This window comes from Apus apus, chromosome 8 (assembly GCF_020740795.1).
Source record: "Apus apus isolate bApuApu2 chromosome 8, bApuApu2.pri.cur, whole genome shotgun sequence".
NCBI classification, from domain to species: domain Eukaryota; kingdom Metazoa; phylum Chordata; class Aves; order Apodiformes; family Apodidae; genus Apus; species Apus apus.
Window position 1 is genome coordinate 11,148,343 of NC_067289.1, and position 23,233 is coordinate 11,171,575.

The following is a 23,233-nucleotide window of genomic DNA, read 5'->3' on the forward strand; positions in this document are numbered from 1 at the left end:
ACACTTCCTTTACAGCTTAAGTCCTTCCAGAAACTTGAGAAAATGCTGGGCTAGATGTAAGCTTTGGCTAGAGTAAGAAGAATGCAGGCTGACAATAGCTAAAGGAAGCAATACAAATTTTAGCAGCTCTGGTTCCATCATGCAACACTGAAGGTCCAGGTTTGAGTCTACTGTCATCTGTTCAAACAGTATGACTAGTGGCAGTAAAAGCTTCTGCATGGAACTCTTTGGAGCCTCTTGTTTTATTTAGAGAAGCTCAGTGCTCAGATGGCACCTGCTGCCCATGTGTTTCATCTAAGTATCACTGTTTTACACGCCAAGTTAAAGTGTGGAAATGACTGGAGACAGGAGAGCCTACCTTCCATGCACTGAGTGTATGATGAGCATGTCTACATGGACAAAGAGATACAGAGAATTCTGGATCACATATGGATTACACCCAAACCAGTTCAAGATGCTCTTTTTCTTCCCTTTTCCTCCTCAATTTGGGAAGAACTGCCTTCTTCCAGTTTGCTCCTCCATGCATCAACGGTTATTCAGAATTAATATGAACTCATGAAAATCTCTTCTTGGTGTCCATTTAGTTACTTAAGAATTTCTTCACGACAAAGCACACTCAGAAGTTTGTTGTTATAAATTAGTGTGAATTAAAATAACTCATTTACATACCAACCCTACTAGCTCCCATATAACTTCAAATGTTACATACCTAAGTAGGTAAATATCATATTTGCTTCAGTTAACATTATGAATTTGATCAGGAACAGTATTTAGAAGTCTCCACTAACTTACCTGTGATGTAGCCTTCTAAAGCTTTTGGCACCAGTGATTTTGCGGTTCTTAGGTCCTCAGCTGAGCATTTGCCTGCCTCAAGCCCAAAGGACATTCCCATTCTCTTCAGCACCTCGCTGTCATCATGAATCTCAAAGGTGTTGTCAAAATTAAAGAGGTATTCAAATCTGCATGTAAAAAGCCCAAGTGAGATCGTTTTAAGAAGAGTACAGCTATGCTTTTTTTGCTTATTTTTCATTTTCTGGGTGTGCACTGAGGTAAGTTTCTAGATTCTTCATTATCTGTAAAGTACCCTTTTGGGAAAAAAAAATGCAGCAGATGCTTTTTCTCTTCTGTTTCTGTGACTGGCATGCCTGCAGGGTTTAAAATGGCAATTTGTCAATTAATGTAACTTCACCACTGCAGGAAGAAAGTCTAAAATTTTCTACCTCATTAAACAGATTCAAAGGACTCTTGCCCTCTTTGGAGGCTTTACTAAACATGAACCTTCAGTTGTGCTAAATCCAATGCTCCTAAAGGTCAGCTGCAGCTCTGTCATCAAAGGAACTATTTTGGATTTGTTTTCTTTTATATTTCACTTTCTGTTTGAATGTGCAACACTCCTCCTGTGAACTGACCTATTTACCTTGGTATAACTTTGCTTTTTTGGATGCATTTGGATGCAGTTAGCAGAGCAGTCTGTCCAGAGTCCTGTATGAACAAAACTTACCATTTCTGCTGCAGGATTCTCAAAATCTTTTTCATAGCATACAAAAGTGGAAATAGCGATATAAACTTAACATAGCTTTAAGAAAAGCAGGGGGATCTAAACTGGCCTTATGCTATGAGCACAGGCTGTTAAAAGCCTTGACACCACCAGTCCAGGGATTACAATGTAAGGCTACATCCCAGTACTTCATTTTCTGCTAACAAAACCCTTCACCCCTGGAAAAGCAACCCATCCATGAGATGTCATATTTAAAATATGTCATTGGTGGGTCTTCAGTTATCTTTCCAACCTGATGTCACGTGTGGCTCTTCTTGACAATTTTTTTTTCAATACTAATTTTAATTTACTTCATCTATTAAGATATGAAAAGTGAAAACTTTTGTACCTATACACAAAATCTTAATCTAGAAATCTACACGCTTAGTGCTAGGTCTAATTGTTGGTTACAGGCATAATTTCTTTTGTGACTCGTACGGTATTATTAAGCAGTTGTATTTATTTAAGCATAACTATGTGTTACACTACCCACTCCTTTCCTAGTTACTTGAAGTTTTTTTCTTTCAAGGACTTGACATGACCAACACCAAATGCTACCATTTGCATTGACTGACTGGTACAATATATATATTCTGTCCAACACCTGTCACATGGCTACTTCTCTTAAAGTCTCTTAGTTTTAACTGTAATAAGCAGCTATGTATAGCTGTTCTCTGTGCACATTCTCCGCGTCACCCATGATTTTACAGACACCTGTGAATCCACTGTCCTCTCTTTTCTAGGTCAAAAAGTCCATCTGTTCCTTCTGTGAAAGGCTTTTCATAGCTTCAGTCACTCTTGCTACCCTATGTGTCTGTCTTCTGGTTATGCTATCCTTTTTCCAAGAACAAGACAGTATAGAGTATTCCAGATATAAAAGCTCTACATGCATCTAGTTTATATTGTATTCCTTACTGTTTTTCCAAATAATTCCTAGAATTATTTTGGCTGTTACTGAGAAATCAGCTTTTGTTCTGCCATCTTACTATTCAGTTTGTGTACAGTTCCAAGCAGCTGGAATTTTCCCAAGCAATTATTTTACTTTGGAAGATCCTATACCTAAAATTGTGAGTGGCTTAATGCTGTGAGCTTAGCTGTTCATTGGACTTTCTAACATCACCTGCTTGTGCATCATAAATACTGATAAGCCAATGCTTATATAAATATTACCTGGGAGAAGAAAGGAAAATGGAAGCCCTTTAAACAGTGGGTTATTGACTGAGGATGAAACCAAGTGAAGGGCAAGCACTCAAGTTGACCAGTCAGGCAGCACAACACTCTCCAGTAAAGTTCAGAATTTGGATTCTCCAAACTGAGTGACCACTTCTGCCAACTGCCTTGTTTAGCAGATCAATGTAACAGCGATTATTTAAACACTAGCATTTTCTGGCACTGTTTGTCTACACACTGCTGCTGCCACTCATCTGTTGCATGAATAATAACCACAGTGAAAAGCTTGATTAATTTTGGTTGTACACTTAATGATCTCCAGATGAGTAATACTGAAGCTGGGTTATATAAACTGAAGTATCGGCAACTGAAATAATCCTGCTGTGCTCATTTTTAGTAGTAGTGTTCTCTTACATTCTTAAATTTAACTTTTAATAGTATTGCTTTTTTGCATGTTGATGCTTAGGTTACTAGAGACTGTCTATTTTTGCTGTATGTTAATTGACTTAAAGTTCAGTACCACAGAGTGAAATCTGTAATCTACAGTATTAAAGCAAAGCCAGCTATTTTTAGCTAATAAACTAGTTGTGATCCAATTAACAGTTAACATAACATAACAGTACCTCATATTTCAGCCATATTTTCACAGGATGAAGAACATAAGCACTCAGAAGTAGGTAAGTGGAAGATTTTCAGATTAATATAAGAGTGCAACTATAGCACTTTGCTTACAAAGACAGTATTTCAAATTTCTATGTAATTTCCTTCCTTTTTTTCCTTCAGAGAGCTGGGTGCAACCCTTTTGCTATTAGAAGGCACTTTAAAAGTTGTTATCACCTCTGCCATGTTACTTTTGTGTTACATGGATCCTTGTGTTTCTGACTAAATACTGTTATGGCATACTAGGAATCAGAATTCAGAAGCATTACCACATGGCTTCATTAAGAGCTAGTGCTGTCCTAGTATATAATTTCATTCAGTTATTTCTCCTGTGCAAATAATGCAGTCTGAAGTGCCTTTTACAGTGAAAGTTAGCCTGTTTTTAGTGGTTGTAAAGCAATGTTGATAAACTTATGCCATTACTATTACTACTGCATTTGCATTAAATATTTAAAAAAACACCCCCCTGAAGTGACAGCAGCAAATTTAAATACACAATTACATTTAGTAAACTAGAAAAAAATCTTAGTTGTTCAAAGAAGAACTCCAGTCTACAAAGGAAATGAAATTCTAGAAGTTGATTCTGTAAATACTCACTTGTCACTTGATATGCTGCAGTCTATAACTGTTCTTTTGCTAGTGTTGACTATTAAGAAAGGCAGCTGTATTGTTGAGTTAAAAGCTGGAGGACCTTGATTTTGTTGTTCATTTTGCTGGTTTCTTTGTACCAAGTTTTTGAATGCTATTTGCTGTAGAAAGAAAAAAAATGATCACTGACAAAAAAAGAGCAAATAAAATTTTCTGTCAAAAGCTTAAGTTGTGGGTCTGACTTCCTCTTTGCACTAGTGAAGCTCATCAGGAACAGAACTTAAACCACAATTTTTTCACATATATCCTAATGGCCTCACAACCCCTGGAGAAGAAACAAGAAAGGAGCAATAAGGTTTGGTGGAGATGGGTTCCTCATTCCTTTTAAAAAGGCACTGGCCTGAGAGGTCTCTGTTACTTTATATTCACAATTACCTCAGATTAGGAGCTGTAACAAAAGTTAACAGAAATTACAGCATCCCCCTACTTCTCATAAGCTATATTCACTTCCCCATCTCATCCATCACTCTCTTTTCTCTCTCAAAAGAGCTAAGTTTTGAAATTCTCCAAGTCTTTCAACAACAGGTGCTTTTCATGACACCACTTGCTTGCTGAATTCTTACGTCTGACTGAAAATGTATGAACATGTATTTTTACGGAATCACAGAATTGTTACAGCTGGAAAAGACCTCTGAGATCAGAATCCAACTGCCCACCCAGGAATAAAAAAAACAATGATTTTATGATTCTGTGAAGTGAGGGTAAGAGGTCCTCCTACTAGAATCCAGAAAGGTCACAAGCATGAAACTTCTCTTTAGTGTATCATAGCTGCTAAATAAATATAGAAAGAACTCTAGAAGCTCTATCTTGTTGGATTTGCACTTGATAATTTCATTTATATAAAAATTAAAATTAACTGTACCTGCAGCAGCAGTTCTTGTAGTTGGGCTCGCTTCTGTTTTATCCTTTCAATCCGCCTCTGTTTTTCTAGCTTAAAATATAAATTTAAGTGCATCAAATATTTAACCTTGTCTTTTCCATTGTACCAAACTGAACAGACTTCAGAGCTACATCATTGTGCTAGCACCATTGCAAAAATCTATACTTTCATTGTAAATGAAGAATTCCATGGCATGATAAGTAAATTGCACAAGTCCCTTCAGCCCTACCCAAAGTCACGAGTTTCTCCATAAAACAGGTCTGACAAAATGTAATTTTTTTTTTTGTTGTCAAAAATTGTAACTCCAGTAATGAATCAATGATTACAAGAGACTCTTATTTCCCTACCCCATTCCTCCTCTTTTCTATTGTACAGAGTGACAATTAGCACCAAATGAAACACCTGCTTGAGGGGGTGCTTTGATTTTGTTTTCGTATCACTGCTCCCCAAAATACTAAATTCTTCAATTACCTTTTCATTCAACCACTGAAACGAAATGATGCAGTATTTTAAACACTCAGCTGGCCGAAGCCACCCTGTTTTATTTGCAATGTTACCTTGTGCTGCTTCTTCCACACACATACTTGAATGTTAAAAATACTTCCTTCAGAGCACAGTAGGTGACTGTCTTTGCTGGGACAAATATGTAACTCTTAAAACCAATAAACAGTACAGGTATAATTTAGACATGGTTTCTATATAACAAGCTTTTTAGTACTGATTTCTCATTTTTGTACTTGTGATCTTATGGAATTACACTGTAAGAAGAGCTGGCACTTAATACAGCTTTAAAAGCAAAATTAATTCTGATTTTTTTGCACAATGAATTGCAGCTTCATTTTCTATTATTTTCTAGTAAGTCATAGGAAGCAATGTTTTTAGAAAATAGGCCTGGCTTCCATTTTGTTCATATGTAATTAGGGCATATGATCATTGCAGATAAGTACCAAAGCTGTAACAATAACCGATACTGAAGACAGTGCATTCACATGAATGCATGTAAAATGTAGATTTATCTATAAGCCCTAAGAAAGGAATCCTGGAGTATAATGAGCATCCTCCTTGGGTGGATCTGTTTTCCAAGTTGCTGTAACAGACAAGGGTAGTAAAAGTTGGGGTTTTTTCTTACTACATCTAGAAAGATGATGTAAACGAACCTGCAGAAAAAAAATGTTCTGCACTAGAGAGGCACCCCACCCACCTTTAAGATATTTAATGTCACAAATATAATACATATTAAGATGTATTTACAGACAGTCATCACAGCACTCTGCAGGAAATACAGTAACTTGTGCTTTTTCTTTATAGACCATTTGGCCTGGAGGACAAGCAACATTTGTGTATGTAAGTTCTGGCAACCTTGCAAAAACACAGTAACCCTCAGCCTACTGGAAAAATAATGGAAATAACCAATAAACAAAACTGTGTTGTTTTTTTTTTCCTGCCAGTTCTTAACTAGTATTTGATATCCTGGCAGGAATTATTTTTCAATTTAATTTCCTTTCAATTACATTTCCAAATATAGACACTCAAAGAAAATTTGTCTCCTCTTAAGTGTATACCATTTTCTAAACATAACTGCACCATAAATTCTTTTTACTTTCTTCTGGTTAATTCAGGCTACTACAGACTTTAATCTTAAAAATAATCCGTATTTTAATCAATGTCCATTTTTGTAAGGTAAACAGTTGTTTTTAACAACGGCATGTAACGTACACTAAATAAAACTGAACCAAGCTTACCTAAACATATCCTTTCAGGTTATTCAAAAATCAAAAGTTGTATTTTCATAGTGTGCAAGAGTCAAAACCCATCAGTTTCAAATTGAAAAAAAACCCACTCTTCTAAAGTAGAGCAGCTCCATTATCACAACCTGTGAACTCTACAGAACTTCCCATCTACCTTGCTTTACCTCTAGATTCTGACATTCCTGAGCTGAGTTTGTAGGAAGGCCGATCCATCTGATTTCCTTCTTCTCCTTTGAAATGATGTTCATAGCCATCAGGACATTAAGGGCATCGTAAACTCTGCGTCTGATATTTTTCTGATCATAAGCCTGCTAAGAAAGTAATACAGCATTAATTACAACAAAAGAATTCTAAAAGGAAAGTCAAGATCAAACACATCCTTCATCAGTAAGTACAAGATAAAAAGCCAAAATGGCAGTTCAAGTCAGAGTAGTATTAAACATGATGCCTTCATCATGGATACCACATGAGCGTGTTGGTTGCAAATGGGAGCTCCAGGGCCCCTTGAAGCCTCTGTGCAGCAAATTCCCATCCCAGCACATCTGAGACAATTGAAAAGCCTGACAAGACCATGCATGGTGGATACAAGAGTAGCCTTTTGGAAAAGGCTCATTATTTTGGCAGACTTCTGTATTTTGTCTGTAATTTAGAGGGAGAGCTATTCTTCATTTCATTTCTGTGTTTTTACATTTCAGAGTAAGTCTTTATATTTGGGAAGCAGTTAAATAAATGAAGTATGGAGTGTGGCAGGACAGTGCAGAAATAGGAGGGACAGAATTCCATGATAAACCAGACAGTTCTGTGATGGTGTAACAAATTCCACCACATGGTTGCTTACCGAATCTGTAGCTAGGTGGCTGTTGCAGTTTGTGAATTCCGATACCAGCTCATCAGCGACTTCATTGTATGAAGTTGTTCCTTTACGTTGAACTTTTTCACATACTTTCATGGAAAAATGCCTCAGACCTTTCCCATTCTTATCTCCTTTCTTGCTTCTCTTGCTGGAAAAAGAAAAGTAGTAATTTTAATACATTCAGTCTTAATAAGCTACTTTGTTACACAGCAAAAGGTCTTACTTGGCAACAGGAATCAGAACTCATGACTGTGTACTACCTCAATGAAAAATTAAACTGTTCTGTTTTCCAATCAGTTTCTTGTTTCTTACAAGTTGGCAAACAAAATACACTGAAGCCCTTTGCCCTTTCTTGGTGATTTCCACCTTGATAGTATTTGAACTCATGCTGCTGGGCAGATGCTTAAAAGCTGGATTTGTAATTCACCTCCAAGTGGGTTTCACAAAAGAAGCACCAAAAAAAGACAGGGAAAACCTCATAGGTTTTGTGCCTGGAAGCCAGATTTACAGAGAACTCTCATGTTTGTGCTCTCATGTCTGGCTCAGACATCCCTATTTACAATGCAGCAGAAATTATCTTACTTCTCCTAACAACCATCACGTGTAAGACTGCGATACAAGAATCTCTCTTGTGGAGAGGAAGTGCATATTGGGTTCTCTGGTGCCAAATTAGAACTGGCAACTGTGAGTTATCTTCTGTTCACTTTCCTCCTCAAGAAAGCAAGAGCTTAAATAATGGTAATGGAAAAAAAAAACAGGAGCAATTGGTTTTATCACATAAGCTAAATTTGTCTGTGTATTTCAACAGATGCCTTTAAAAAGCTCAGTTGTGATGTTTTGGGGTTTTTTTTAATTACCGTTGTACAAGTTGGTTTGATGTTTCAGAGAGATCTGTTATTTTACAGAAAAATACTTAATTCTGTCAACAGTAACAAGCTAAGGAAAACATTAAAATACAAGAACGCTTTTCAAAATTCTGCATATATTGAAGAAAACAGAACAATGGAAATAACAAGAAAAGGAAGAGTGAAAAGGAACACTGGGAGATTTTTTTAAAAAGCAGCACTCCTAATCCCTGTGCACATATTCAATTTGAGTAACCTCTTGGTAAGTAAATTAATAAAACCACCTTCAACACATTCAAAGATGTTTCAGAAGCAAAGAAATTATCATCTATTTACAGGTACTTGTCACATAGAAAACTAGACCAATCCTGTTTCTAAGGATGTTTGGTTTTTACAACTTCCATTATCATCTGTAATAGAAAATGTATTTATCAGGAACTGAAAAAGTAAAAAGTAATGAATTATAACTTCAAGGAATAACAGACAACATAGCTTTTATACAGAGGAGTGAAAACTGCTAGAAGTAGGAAATGGACACCCATATCTCTGAACGGTAGATCTGAAGAAATAAAACAGGTCTGACTAAACCCATAAAATATGTTCAATAATACTCACCTTTCTGAAAAATCTGATTCTATGAAGTCTCGAGTCCGCTTCCTGTCCCTAAGAAAAGATAATTCAAACTTAGAAGAAAATAACATCTATTCAGACCAATAAAATAAATGTATTTGGGGCCTAGCTGGGTACTAATGTTTGCTGTTACATGGTTACCGAAGGGGGGGAAACCAGCACACAGCTTGAGAAAACTCAAAAGAAGGTGGTTAGGAGGTAGCCTGAGTTCACTGCCAGACAAGTTCTGTTCCTAATTTTACCATGATTTTAGGAAAGTCACTTCAGCTGGAACTGAAGAAAGTGCTGATGTGAGCTAGATGATAACCCAATCTCTTCAAAAAGAAGCTAGGCTCCTTTAAAAATCCTCCATGTGGAAGAAAAATCCCTTTAAACAGTGCATAAAATACATTCTCTATTTTCAGAACACTGAATGTTTTGGTATCTTTAACAAAAAACAAGGTCAGACACTAAACACATTCATATTAATTCAGAGCACAAGAGTGAGAGATACTGAAGACATAGCTGACATGAATTCTGCGTAGGAGTCACCTATCATTGCCTGTTTCTGTATCAGTCCATTTATTAGCTACAGCCACCAGACTTCAGAAGTTGCATCCCAGACTTGCCTTTTGTCCTTGCAGCTGACACAACGCACGTTGCTTGAGAGCTGTTGGTAAGTTACCTCACATTACCCTGCAGTTTCAAAACCAGGGCTCACAGCTGATACTTACACAGCTAAAAACCTGACAGTGTCATGGAGGGAGCTGAACACCCCAGATGGATCTGAAGATCCGTGCCATGGGAGCCTACACATACTTGGCTGCAGGACCCAGAGCCCCGCAGCAGCCGCCGCTTTCTGCAGGACCTGTCTTGGCAACCCCTGCCCATGGTGGTTAAGCGCAGCCGGGGCCCAACGGGGGCAGACCCGGGCAGGGGCAGCACGGCAGGGAACTGAGAGCTGTGCCCTGGTCTGTAACCCAGAACGAATATGCTCTTTGCTCATTTGATTTGGGAAACAATTTGGCATCTCCAAAGAGGAGTAAACAACAGGTGAAGCAGGGAGTCTGGACTTGCAAACCTCTGGAACTATCTTCAGCAAGGCTCACCCCTTAGGTTGGGCAATACCACAGAGCCTTTCTCACCTCTGTTCTTCAGATGAAAATATGACCTATTGTATAGACATCTGCAGTGATCAATATTGATCGGCCAATCTGGAGAACATCTTGCTCCTTTTCATGGGCAAAACAATAGTGATGCACTGCAGCGAGGCTTCTTGCTGGGCATCTCCATCATGAGGCTTGGATGAAGCTTAAGAAAGCTAATGGGTGTTCATCTCCAGTTTAGGAAGCTGTGAACAGACACGATAGCTTTTCCCTCCTCTAGTTGCTGGAATAACTTCTGCCTGGCCTACATATTACACAAAATTTGAAGAAACAAAGTAATCTGTGACAACTTCCTTTTCAAATAAAATCAGAACTAAGTTGATTCAAGAGGTACTTCAGGAAATAAACACATGGTCAGCAAAAAATCAAGCTTAAAAACTGCTCAGCTGGACATGCAACTTACTGACTCTGTGGTGGAAATACAGTGGGTGGGAAGCACAAGCCTATGACAGCCCTTGCTTGCAGCATAGAATGAAGAAGGACAGGGTAAAAATATTGTACTGTCATATCTGCCATCTCCTAGATGCTCCATTTTCCCACCTGTAAATCTGGAAAGGTACTACTGACATTCATCGCTGATTAAAAATATTACTCTATATATGGAAATAAATTACTTTTTAATTTTCAGAGGCAAAGCACTACACCTGTCTTGGGCAGATAAGCTCAGCAGTACTGAAATTAAAAAGTAAATAAATAATGAAATACTGTAAAGACCAGATTTTTTTAGAAGAGATAAAGATAGTCACATTACTCTGGAGTAACATCAGAACCCAATGAAAATTTGTTGCTAATGTAAAATAGTAATAAAAATACTACATTTATTACATTAAAAAGTTTTCATTAGAGCTTATTTTTAAATGCCTCTTGAAGTGTTTCTGACAGTCTCTCTCACTGTTAGCACCCGCTGATATGCTCAATAGCAAAGCTACTTGGATGTACCAGGAATTTTTGAAAAAATAAAGGCTTATCTGGAGTTATCAATTTGTATCTCAATTTTTCACAAAGAAACAGACTCTGCCATAAACCAAAATTACAAGAGAGTGCAGTGACCAGTGCTTGTACTTCCGTGTTCACAGGCTCCAGACATCAAAAGTGCACGCTCACTTTAGGTGAGCAAGAACTAGAAGCTGTAAGCCAACATAGAGATACAATGGTATAAATAAAGGAGAAGATCAGAACAGATCCTCAAACATATTTAAATAAAACAAGTCTCACCCTGGGACCCAGCCAGAAGCTTCTGTTATGTGTGTCTGTGTCACCATTGTTGGAGCTGGGTTATATGGACTCCCAATCAGAACACTTCCTGAATTGGTCAGTCTTTGTGATGTGCTTATGATCTGTGAAATACAGAAAGTAAAAGCCACAGCTCTTTAAGAAAGCAGAGGTTAGCACAGCCCAGAAGTCACACTAAGCATGATACCAAGAAAAAAAAAAAATAATTCTGTACCAGATGCAAGCTGCAGCCAGAATGTGTAGAAGAGATGTCATTAGAAGATCTTCATACATGAAAATAATTACAGTGCTTTACTATTTTTTACTAATTGTACCATATTACTCTATTCTTCATATAGACAAGAGCTAGACAAATAGAAATAATTTCCAGGTCTGGCAGTTAGAATTTGTACCTATATGCATCTAATACATCTAATTGTTTCTTCAAGAGTACATCTAGGCAATTTCTTAATCCCTGTAATCAACGAAGCCTCCTTTCCAATGGATTTGCTCTTGTAATTGGCTGTCTTTGGTGCACCAAAGACAACCTGAGCTGCAGACAAAGTATTCTCTGCAGTTTCTGGCATTCACAAGATCTTGAGGCATTCCAGCAAGCTAGTAATACAACATTGTACCTAGGGAACTAAACATGAAGTCTGTACAGAATAGATAGAATTCACATTTATTCAAATCCCGTGAAATTGTATATAGAATGGTTGTTAACCCTGAGACACCTGCTCTCAACAACAGGTCACCAGAAAAATTTAGATAGTACTTAACAATGAAAGAGTATTAATTAGCTAATCTTTAAAATAAAACACGTTATTTTTATTCCAGTATGGTAAGATTCATACCCAAGTGGCTTGGACCATTCTTTTTACTGATACTTTAAACCTTTAATTTCAATTAGTTAAACTTTGTTTTACTTTATTCCATTTCTTAGTGACATTTTGAGTACTGACTGTACTAAACTTCGTAGTTTCCTTTACTTGTTAACTTACCATGTCACTATATGGCAGATACTCTGGTATCTATTTGTATTGTTTAAACAAGTAGAAAAAATTACATCTGAAGAACTTCCCATTTCCTTTTAGCTCATCGAGCATTAATTCACATCCCTCCTGACACCACATCATGATTACATACATGTATTTTTTTGGCTTAAATACATAAATTTATCTTATTTGTTTTTGCAAGTGGATAGCTTAACAGAAACAAGTGAAAACAGAAAACTGGGAAAACCAAACCAGAGGTACAAGTTAAGCTATTTACTGGTTGATACTGGAGAACAGAAGATCCCTGGCTGGCTGCTTTGCACACTGCACGCAGGCACAGGAAAGGTAGCAACTTCTATCAACCTACTGCTCCACTGGCTTGAAGACAGAAACATTTTGTGAGAGAAGGATTAATTTTTAAAGGCTTGCTTAAGGTTCAGCACTGGTGTAACCGTATGTAAATGAGGATCAGTAATGCAATATTTCAGTTAAATATCAACCCAATTCAGCAACCTTTTATATAAATTTCTTGCACCACTGTAAATATTTATTTGCAGCAAGCATTTGGTTCTGTTAGCGTATGGCAGACACATGCCACAAAGATGTCAGGTATTTTGTATACTGAAATGCATTTTTCCACATTCCACCCTCTCTGGGGCTTCACATTCTTCTACTGATGTCTTGTACATCACTGATAAAATGTATCATAAAAGAGTATTTTATGTCCAATCTCCTTATAATTTTCTTGTGACAACCACTGTAATAAACTGAGGTGGTAAATCATGTTTGGATGTTTCCAAGACCGATCTGTCTATCCCTTGGTGCCATCTCGTGGAGAAGGACACGAGCAGCACGCTCTCCTTGGAACCCCTTCCCACTGCAGCCAGGCAGCTCGGGTAGTCCCTGTTTGATGGGCACATACAGGTGGTAGTTGCACAGTCACAAAACAACACCTGTCTACAGCTTCTTGGCAAAGCTGCAAGTTCTAGGATGCAGGGACACAAACGTCACGGGTATACAAATCAGTGTTATTTCAGTGTCACTTTTAAATTTAGTACTGAATGTTTGATTTCACAAGAAATGCTACACTGTATTTTAGAGGACTAATTCCATCTTAACAGCAAACATTTTCCCTGTGTCCTGAAGTAATCACATAAATTCCCAGCATAGCATAAAACAGAGAAGTAAAACCTCATCCTAATTTAGCAAACACAGCAGCTGTAACATGGGCTAAAACCCTGTAACTAAGTACTAACATTTTATCTATAATTCTAAGGCTGTTAAATTTACACCTACAGACTGAATCTAAAGTAACAAACACTGGTACACAAGAATCCAGCCCTGCCAATTGTGTTGATGTCACCGTTGGGACAGCCCCCTCCCAAGGGATTCAGAACAATGGCCATGGTCCAGCCAACAGCCCACTCCACTGATCCTGGGGCTGTGTGAAGGACCAGGAGCAGCCCCAAGGGCTGTACCTACAGTGGTTAAATAAAGCCAAAAGCCCAGCAGGATGTTGCTAACACAGGTGAGATGCCAAAGGGGCGCTCACATTCCCACTATTAAGAAGCTGTGAACATTGTCATTTAAATGGTCCGGCACACAACAAAGCCAAACACTGGATGTCTTAGGAGGCCTGTGTTACTGCCTATTTAATCAGAAAATATTTTCTGAATATAGATCTGTCCTTGCAAAGGAGCAGTAAAAATAACTTTAAAAAAATTAACTTAAAAATAAGAATAAAAATTATAAATAAATAAAATAAAATGTGTGTGTCACAACATGCACTAGCTTTTGCAACTTCTACCTGCTACAGAACCTAAACCGTAACTAGTGGGGTTCACTTCAAGCAAAAGCAGGGTCTTGAGAAATCACTTGTCAGAGTAGGAGCTACATTAACTAACTGCTCACCCCTGTTTTTGGCTATTATTTCTTGCACTCACAAAATACATCTTCTGTAGTAGAACTATTCCAGTCAGATGCTGCAGGGCACACACTGTAGCAACACCTGCATCAGCACTGATGCACTAAGCAACACTATTCTCTGGTGGACAGCCTGTGGTTGGTACTGCAGATGGAGAGCTCTGCACAGGGGACGATGCAGCTCAGGGTGCCCATCTGTCCAACTGGGATAAAAGCCACTGAAGAACAGTAATAACTGCTGATGTGAAAAAGACCCAGCACTATTACTTTTAAAACACATCAAATCATTCTTGCACTCAGGCTAAGGGCTTGGCAAGTAGGCATGAGGTTGCTAAAAACAGTTCACTGCATTGCCTCTTTAATGCTCTGGCCACCAGAAAAACAAGAATTTTTCTCAGAACCAGATCCAAAATCCCTGGAACAGCCAATGTGCACTCATGCACAGTTACCACTGACAGGAAGAGACAGTTTTAAAAGCAGCAGTTTCAACAAGGTAAAAATCTCTTGCAATATACATGAGACGCTTCCTTTTTGCCAATGCTGGAGATTTACTAGTGAGAACGACTCAAAATATTCAGCATCAGTAACATTCTTAATGAGTTTAAATGCCAAATGTTAAAGTTGTTTCAAATTCCACTCAAAGCCAGGAAGGCAGGTATTGCCTAAGGTCACACACAAGGTAAGGTGGTCGCTGGGAGTGGTGATTCTGGCACATCAAGCTTGCTGTACCCACACCATCCCTTCCCACCCAGGTGGGGCCCTTCAGCAGCCTCTGCAGCTGAGGCAGGAAGCAGCATGTTCCCAGCACTGCTCACATCTTTGTCATGTTTCCATATTACATCAACAAGAAGCCACGCAGCTACTTACACAAATTTGCATTACTGGAGTTGCACAACTTACCATTTGGGGTCCAACATTCACATTGATTGGTCCTAAGGTTTTTGGCAAAATCTTAGTTGGGGAGTTGGTGCTGGAAACTGGTAATGTGATTATTGAAATATTACCTAAAAAGAGCAGTAAAAAGAGTTTTAAAATTACTTCCTTAGTAACCTATGAATAACACTGACAAATTCTCACATATTTTTGTCATTTTGGGATGAGGTTAGCATTTTGTCTCATACACTGAAAACCCTCCCTCACATAGCAGCCTCCAAAGCTTTTAGCAGATGTCACAAGGACACCTCACTACACATTCACTATTTTACCTTTAAAATTTCATGTTAATATTTTATTTCCTTCCTCTTACCTATGACAAAGAGCACACAGCTAAAATTAATGAGTATACTTCTAGAAAGAAGTCATCATACAAATCCTATTTTAAACCACAAGGACACGTATGAAATATGTGTCCATATATCTTCACAGCCTTAACCATTCCTCATGTGACTATACAAATGTATCAATCAAGAAAGTCTATCACTGTTAAGATGGAGTAAATGACACCTTTACAAACTTACCTGCAGTAACAGAGCATGCTTCTAGATGTCAAGATAAAGCTAACCATGCTGTCTCTAACCCAGAGCATTCTCATCCCAAGATGTTTATCATCTTTGTGATCCCAGACTGCTTACAGATCTCACTCATCCTGCCTTCACACAGAGAAGCACAGCTCTATGCTGAGAGCCTCACAAATGCTGCTGCTGCTCCTCTACTCCAAATCGTACCTTGTAATCCTGGCTATTCAGACTTAATGTCTTAATCAAGACCGTCATGCAGCACTACCATTAGCTCATGAGCTCTCACAAACTGTTGTACACAAGCCCCTCTAAGCCATGACTGGACACGGTGGCAGCAGCAGCTACTGCCTCTGTGACAGTTTCAAAGCAAGCGAGCTGGGAATCGATCAAATGCCTCCCTCAATTCTTATGCACAATCTTATTCAAAATGGGGAATGACAGCAGTGAGTCTGAAGGCAGAATCAAATAAAGGAAGAGCTGCCACTGCCTTGTAATCCAGGGCCAGCTTGGGTCTAGCTGGGGTCGTGAGCTCTAAGGACAAGGATTGGCTCCTGAAGACCTACTTACACTCTCTGGCACTAGCAGGAAGAAACTGAAGGCATCTGAGGTGACAGGGTCCTTCAGAAGAGTGCAGACAGCAGCCCTCACCACTGCCCTGCCCTCCTCCTTCCATAAAAGATGGTCAACACTCAGCTTAGTCCAGATGGTCCCAAGCTGATGGTGTCAGACATCTCTGTTCCCTGGTCTTTTCTCATATAACCAATTCTGCCCACTTTTCTCTCTCGCTTGGTCATGAACCATAGTATTAATTTCTTTTTTATTTTAGTTCAGCTGTACTCTGCCATGACATAACTGGAAAATAAAATTCAATGGTTTAACTTCTCTGTAAGGCAAAGCAGAAGCAACACAACTGAGAGAAAAAGAATATTTAGAAAAGGATCCTCTGTAGCTACAGCACAGAAGGAGTAAAGAGTTAGACATAGCAAAAATCTCACCTTTATAAAAAATTAAAAGAGATATGAGAAATATTTACAATTTGAGACAAGGATGTTCTAATGTTCCGACGATTCAAGGTGCAACCTCACCAGTGCTGAGTACAGGGGGACAATCACTTCCCAGTCCTGCTGGCCACACTATTTCTGATCCAAGCCAGGATGCTGTTGGCCTTCTTGGCATCCTGGGCACACTGCTGGCTCATATTCAGTGGCTGCTGACCAGCAGCCTCAGATCCTTTTCCTCTGGGCAGCTTTCCAGTCACTCTTCCCCCAGCCTGTAGCATTACATGAGGTTGTGGTGACCCAGCACTTGGCCTTGTTGAACCTCATACAATTATCCTCGGCCTATCAATCCAGCCTGTCCAGATCCCTCTGTAGAGCCTTCCTAGCCTCAAGCAGATCAACACTCCCTCCCAACTTGGTGTCATCTGCAGTAACATCACATTTCACAATGGAAGAGTGAGACATGTCAGACTCACTGCACTGCACAATTAGCACTGTTGGTGCAGTCAGATATAGATATCTGCCCACTGCCCCACATCAATCCTTATGCACACAGTTTGTTTTTTTCTCAACATGTGGCACATGGGTTGTAATCTACTTGCCCTGGTAATAGTTTTCAACATACATATTGATGTACAACCCCTTGCACACACATGCAGACTCTGAAAACTGTAGTTTAAAAACACCCATGGCCAAAACCACACACAACCATCAGATTTACCATATCAGCCCTAGAAAAAACACTAATTAAGAGCTACTGCTGCACTGTGCCTTCATTTACAAGGCTATCTAAATAAATGTATACAGTCACCAACTTTAGTAAATACAAGAGTGATTTAAATTACTTGATCTTGATCGCAAAGACAGTTACTTATAGATGAGGTATGTTTAAAAGTCTTCGGGCTAGAATTACCTCCAGAAAGAACGATCATCTTCTAATCCCTATACAAATCCCCCATTTGGCAGCAGCACTGTCAAAATTATTTTAAGAGTTGATCAAGTTTTCAGCGATGTTTCCCTGCCCTTGTCCTGCCTTTTAAATTATTTTATGGGTAAATATAAATATGTGTAGACTTTTAAACACAGATAAAATGGAAAGGGACCAGTTTCTTTTTATGGGTGAGATCTCTCCCATCCACCATGGACAGAAAGGAAAACCAACCTAATTTTTCACAGTAAGAGATGATTCTGTTTATCAGCAGCTGAAAAAATGGTAAACAAAAAGTTTTTACAAATAAAGTATCTTACAAATACTTACAAATAAAATATCCTGGTTTTTTAAAAAAATAGCATTATAGTCCAGATACTCATGTGACCTCAACTGCTCCAAACGTTCAGTGGTGGAAACACCACTTTCCCATCGCTCTTTACAGCAAACATGACAGCTGGTTCAGTTATTTGCTGCAAAAAGTTAATGTGTATCCAAAGTGATCACATATCAGCAGCCCAACCTGAGGAGACAGATTTTGCAGTCAGTATCACCACTACTCTTCTCTAAACAAAGAGAGATCCAACTTCCAAGAGCATTCCATCCTCCCCACCTGGGGCAGGAGCAGCCCAGGTCCATAGGGTACAGCTGTCACTGAAAAACCTGGAGTTAGCCAGGAGTGGTCCCAGCACATCTAAAACATCCCCTCAAACTGGAAAGTGCAGATGCAAATACAACCAGCTCAGAGAACAGGCACTTGCTTGCTAAAACGACTAGTTATATTCTGTATCAAATTTTTTAAGTCAGTGCACCTGTTTGCTGAAAAGCTGGTCATTTTTTAAAGTTCTGAAGGCAAAGTAGTATTACAAATCAGCAAGAATCAACGGAAACAATCTCTTTGAGTCTATTTATAAAACAACATAGAAAAAGAAGGGGGAAGCAGATAGCACACTGTAGATAATCTAAAAATATTTAACAGATTTCTGTGTTCAGCTTGAAGCAGAAATATCACCAAACTAATTATATGTACTTTCTCACACAGCAACTGTAAAGGCTTTAAACTTGATCAAATACCAAATAAATGCCAAGTCTTAATAACACCCATAATCTGGGGACAAAAAAGATTACACTGATCTATGTTCCACTGAAGAACAGCAGCCTCCAGTGATAAACTGAACACAAAGAGACCCATCAGCTTCCTAGTCACGGTAATCTTACTGCCTGGATGAAAAGGTCAGCAGAGATGGATCAAACTAGAATGATTTGTATAATAATACTCAATTCTTATATAATGTTTCTCAGCAGTACTTTCAAAGCACAAAGGAGGTCAGTGTCTTTATGCCCATTTTACCTATGGAAAACCAAGCACGTGGGAAAGGAACTCACTTAAAACTCTCATAGAGAGGCTTTAACTGCAATATATATAAAACCACCACAAACTGAGCATGCCAGTCACTGATGCAAGTTCAAAATAAAAACCTCTCAGAGTACATGTTTGTTTCTTAGAACAAAACACTCTGCTTCTGCTTTTTTTTTTCCATCCCATAGTAACCACTATTGTTTATCATGGAAAAAAAACAGTGTTGCTTTTTTTTCATATTTAGAAAATCATGATCACTACCTATTATTCTTCCTGGCATTTGTGAAATATTTCTACTTGCACACACAAAGAAAAATTGATTTAAAATTATCTTCAGCTTCCATCAGTCACAGAACAGAGTTATTCATGTTTATGCACATGTGTGCTCACACGCACACACTAACCATCCCACACACTTAATTGCTGTGTGTACACTAAATAGCCCAACTTCACACAAACAACATGGACTCCTAAACAAATATGAAGCTAAAGAAGTTTCAGTGATTTTTGTCCTGTATAGCTAAATCTCTCAGATCTGCAGCTTATTTGCAAAGATAATCAGAAACAATGTCAACTGGAGAATGTATAGAATCTGTCACAGCCAGTTTGAAGGAAACCATAGCTGATGGGAAGCACAGACCAACCAGCTGGGGTCACACACAATGCATACATCCACAAAAAAAAGTTTGAATTCTTAGACAAAACACCAGGGAAGTGTTGGTAATTTGGATTTCATATTCAGAGATCTGAAACAAATGTCCACATTTTTAAAACCGTATCAATGAACAGTCATTTTAAATAATACAGCCTACAGCTTGATGGTAACGGCAAAAAAAAGGTCAGAGTCCATTAGGGTATTTTGTAATAACATGTGATGTGTCCTCAGGCTCCTCTATTACATTAAAACATAAACTGATCTCCAAGATCAGGACACAGCATTATGAAAGCATGTAGAAAAATGGAATTATTAACATGCTATTAGTATGCATGTTTTCTTGCTACATTTTATTCTTTTATTGCACAAATCTAACTTTAAACATTCCTTAGCCTTTAGAAGCACATACCTATCTAGAAACATATGAAATCAAAGAAACCTGTAGAAAAGAAAAAACAAAATGGTGCAGATGATGTTTCAGTGTACTTCAGGCTTACGAAGACCAGTGCATTTTCAGTCTTCTACTGTTCAATTTAAGCCAAATGTATAGGCGTTAACAATGGCATGAATCTCTAGGGACCAAGTGCAGGCCTACTGATGACCAATTCTGCTGTCTTGGTCATTTTAGCAGATCTCTTCAGGCACACAATGAACTTCCAGAGCTCTTCAGGCCTCAAGATGGAACCCCTAAGGCCATGCTCAGATATTCAGCCCTCATCACCAACGCTCATTCCTGCCTACAAGCCAGCACAGCCACAGCTCTGCCTATGCAGGGAATTTGCCTTTTTTCCCTCTGGTAAGTGGGAACAATTGCTATTTTTCAGCTGAATCTGTTCCCAAGTCCAGTGAACTGCTCAGCTATGCTGGCACTAAGCAAAGGAAAATGCTTAAAAGCAGCTGTGAGGTGACCAGAGCCAACTTAACTGGCACTGTTGTCAGAGAAGATGTCTATCAAAGCAAGGAAAAGATTACATCACCATGAAAGGCAGAAAATGGTAAATACGTTAATTTAAACAAACAAACAAACAAAAAAAGGCAAAAGGAGACACCTGCCTTCCTGCTTCCGTTACTCTAGCATAGGCACATGGCAATCCTGCACGCCAACAAATTTCTAAAATTCCAGTCCTATTATGAATTAGAAAAATCAGATCTTGCACAAAAAAGACATATTGAAACTAAGTTCATTGCAAAGTTATATTCAAAGTTAAGATTCCCACCGAACCAATCTGGTTTGCAATTTGATCTGATTAAGAGATCCTCCCTCATGGAGCCTATTGCAAGACTTGTGGTCTAGAGCTGGACAATCTTTTCTCTCCACAGCAATAAAAAAGACCACTATGTAAATTCATAGAACTTAAGAATATAGTAACAAAAAAGCATTAACTAAGGACAGTATGATTTACCAGAACTATTGTGTTAGTAAACATTATACATTTTAAGACAAGAATCAAATTCACTCATAGTGAACTTGTTAAAGCTGTTTATTCCACACTCTAGTAACTGATAACTGTCAACTCACCGTTCATAGAAAAAAGTGGATCAGTACCAAGTGTCTTCACTCTGATACAGACACACTGGATCAGCCAACAGATTTTGTTTAGGAGGCAAACAGAACAGTAAACCTGTGAAATACACCCCTTTTTTACATGCAAGAGTATTCCCCATGAAAGACAGCAAAATATGGTTTAAGTAACTCACATACTTTTTTTCAAGGCACTCATACATTTAGAGTTCTTGAAATTTCCAGATCATTATCTATTTAAAATTAAGCTTATGATCTAGATTACTTTTCTGTGTATTTAATGGATGTGATTTACTTTTCAGAATATCCCTTACTTGCAGGTCATATATATCAGGTACTTTTAAAATAAGTTAAAAGCATGCCAAAACAAGACCTTGGAAACAGTATAATTAACAATGCAACCTATCAAATACAAGTTGATCCTTACTAGACTTGTTTCCATTTATATCAGATGTATTACATCTTACTTCTACCACCAGCTTTGAGTTTTCAATGGAACAACTTCATTTTACAGGAGACATCTTGGGTGTTTTTTTTAAAAAAAAGTCTAATTGGGAGTTTTCTGGCTCAAAGTCTGGTAATATTTTTTCTTCTCCAAAACCAAGCCGTCCTAATACATTTCTACTGATTTTGCTGTTGGCTTTGTTGTAACTGTAATAATTCTGGATCAAACCCCAACTTCTCAAGTTTATGAAAAACTTTAAGACACATCTAAGTACACCGCCCAACCCTAAACTAACTATTCTCAGCACTCTTAGGAAGCCAAGTTACAAGAATCTGCAGGTGGGATGATACAACAGTTGGGAGGGACCTCCAGAGGTCATCTTGTTCAACTGCCCTGCTCAAGCAGGGTCAGCCAGAGGAGGTTGCCCAGGACCTTGTCTAGATGGCTTCTTGAACATCTCCACAACTTCACTGGGCATCCTGTGCCAGTGGTCAGACACCCTGACAGTAATTAAAGTGCTCATGCCTCTGGTCTTGTCACAGGGCACTACTGAAAAGATCCTGGCTCTATCCTCTGTACACCTTGCCTTCAGGTATTTATATACATCAATAAGGTCCACCCTGAGCCTTCTCTTCTCCAGACCACAGTCTTGGCTCTCTCAGCCTTTCCTCATATGAGAGATGTTCCAATTCACTCATGATCTTAATGGCCATTGGCTGGACTTGCACCACTACATCTGTCTCCCTTTCACTGGGGAGCCCCATAACTGCACCCAGTACTCCATGAATGGCCTCACCAGGGCTGAGTGGAGCATCAGGGTCACCTCCCTTGACCTGCTGTCAACACTCCTCCCCACACAGCCCGGGGATACCACAGCCCAGGACACCACTCGCCTTCTTCAAGGCAAGTGCCCATTGCTGACTGATGGTCACCAACTCCCCCAGGTGCCTTCTGCAGATCTGCTGCCCAGCCTGCTGGCCCCAGCCTGCACTGGAGCAGGGGCCGTTCCCCCCGCTATGACTTTCACCACGCCGTGGAGGTTCCCCCGGACGGCAGCACACCCCTCTGCCGTACCACGCACAGCCCGGGCGTTTGGTGTGCAGGCCTCCCAGAGCGCTGTAAACACTCCGCTCTGCCTTTCTCTCCGCTGCCCCCGCCAAGTGCCACCGCCACCAGTTTAAACGAAGCAAGACAGAGCGTGGGGCCTCCGTCCCGCAGGCCATGGCGGCCCCGCCCGCCCACGCCTTCGTTCCGAGGTGCCCGGGGCGGCAGCGACGACCCGGCCCAGCAAGCCCCGGCCGGGCGGCAGGGCCCGCGCAGCCCCGGGAGCCACACCGGCAGCACAGCCTCTAAGGCGCCTCAGCAAAGCCTCTCCTGTTCCGCGTGTGTAAATATTGTCATACCCGCGGATATTCCTACACTTACACAGACCATTTTAATCGGACCGGTCCCACACTGCAGCACGGCCGAAGCAGCAGCACCTGGAAACTGAAGGAGTAGGAAAAGATTTTGCTCAGGCCAGAGAGTCTCAAGGGAAGAGCGGCCCTTGCCGCGCGGTAGCAAAGCACAGACACAAGCCCCGCTGCTTTGTGTTGAGCACAGGGTGCTCTGCAGGGCAGGGC

At 39.5% G+C, this 23,233-nt stretch overlaps 1 protein-coding gene across 3 annotated transcripts in view; it reads right to left on the bottom strand.

Moving 5' to 3' along the window:
• The window catches only part of TFDP2 (transcription factor Dp-2), a 57,569-nt gene that overhangs the window by 14,145 nt on the left and 20,191 nt on the right, over positions 1-23,233 (bottom strand). For 2 of the 3 annotated variants that reach the window (XM_051625848.1, XM_051625850.1), the window contains exons 4-11: positions 15,147-15,250; positions 11,332-11,453; positions 8,957-9,004; positions 7,482-7,644; positions 6,808-6,954; positions 4,878-4,946; positions 3,965-4,116; positions 793-959 (exon numbers count right to left, since the gene is read on the bottom strand). In XM_051625848.1, the coding sequence (XP_051481808.1) occupies positions 793-959; positions 3,965-4,116; positions 4,878-4,946; positions 6,808-6,954; positions 7,482-7,644; positions 8,957-9,004; positions 11,332-11,453; positions 15,147-15,250 (972 nt within the window). The remainder of the gene's footprint in view (positions 1-792; positions 960-3,964; positions 4,117-4,877; positions 4,947-6,807; positions 6,955-7,481; positions 7,645-8,956; positions 9,005-11,331; positions 11,454-15,146; positions 15,251-23,233) is intronic. The other variant, XM_051625849.1, reaches the window with a different exon arrangement.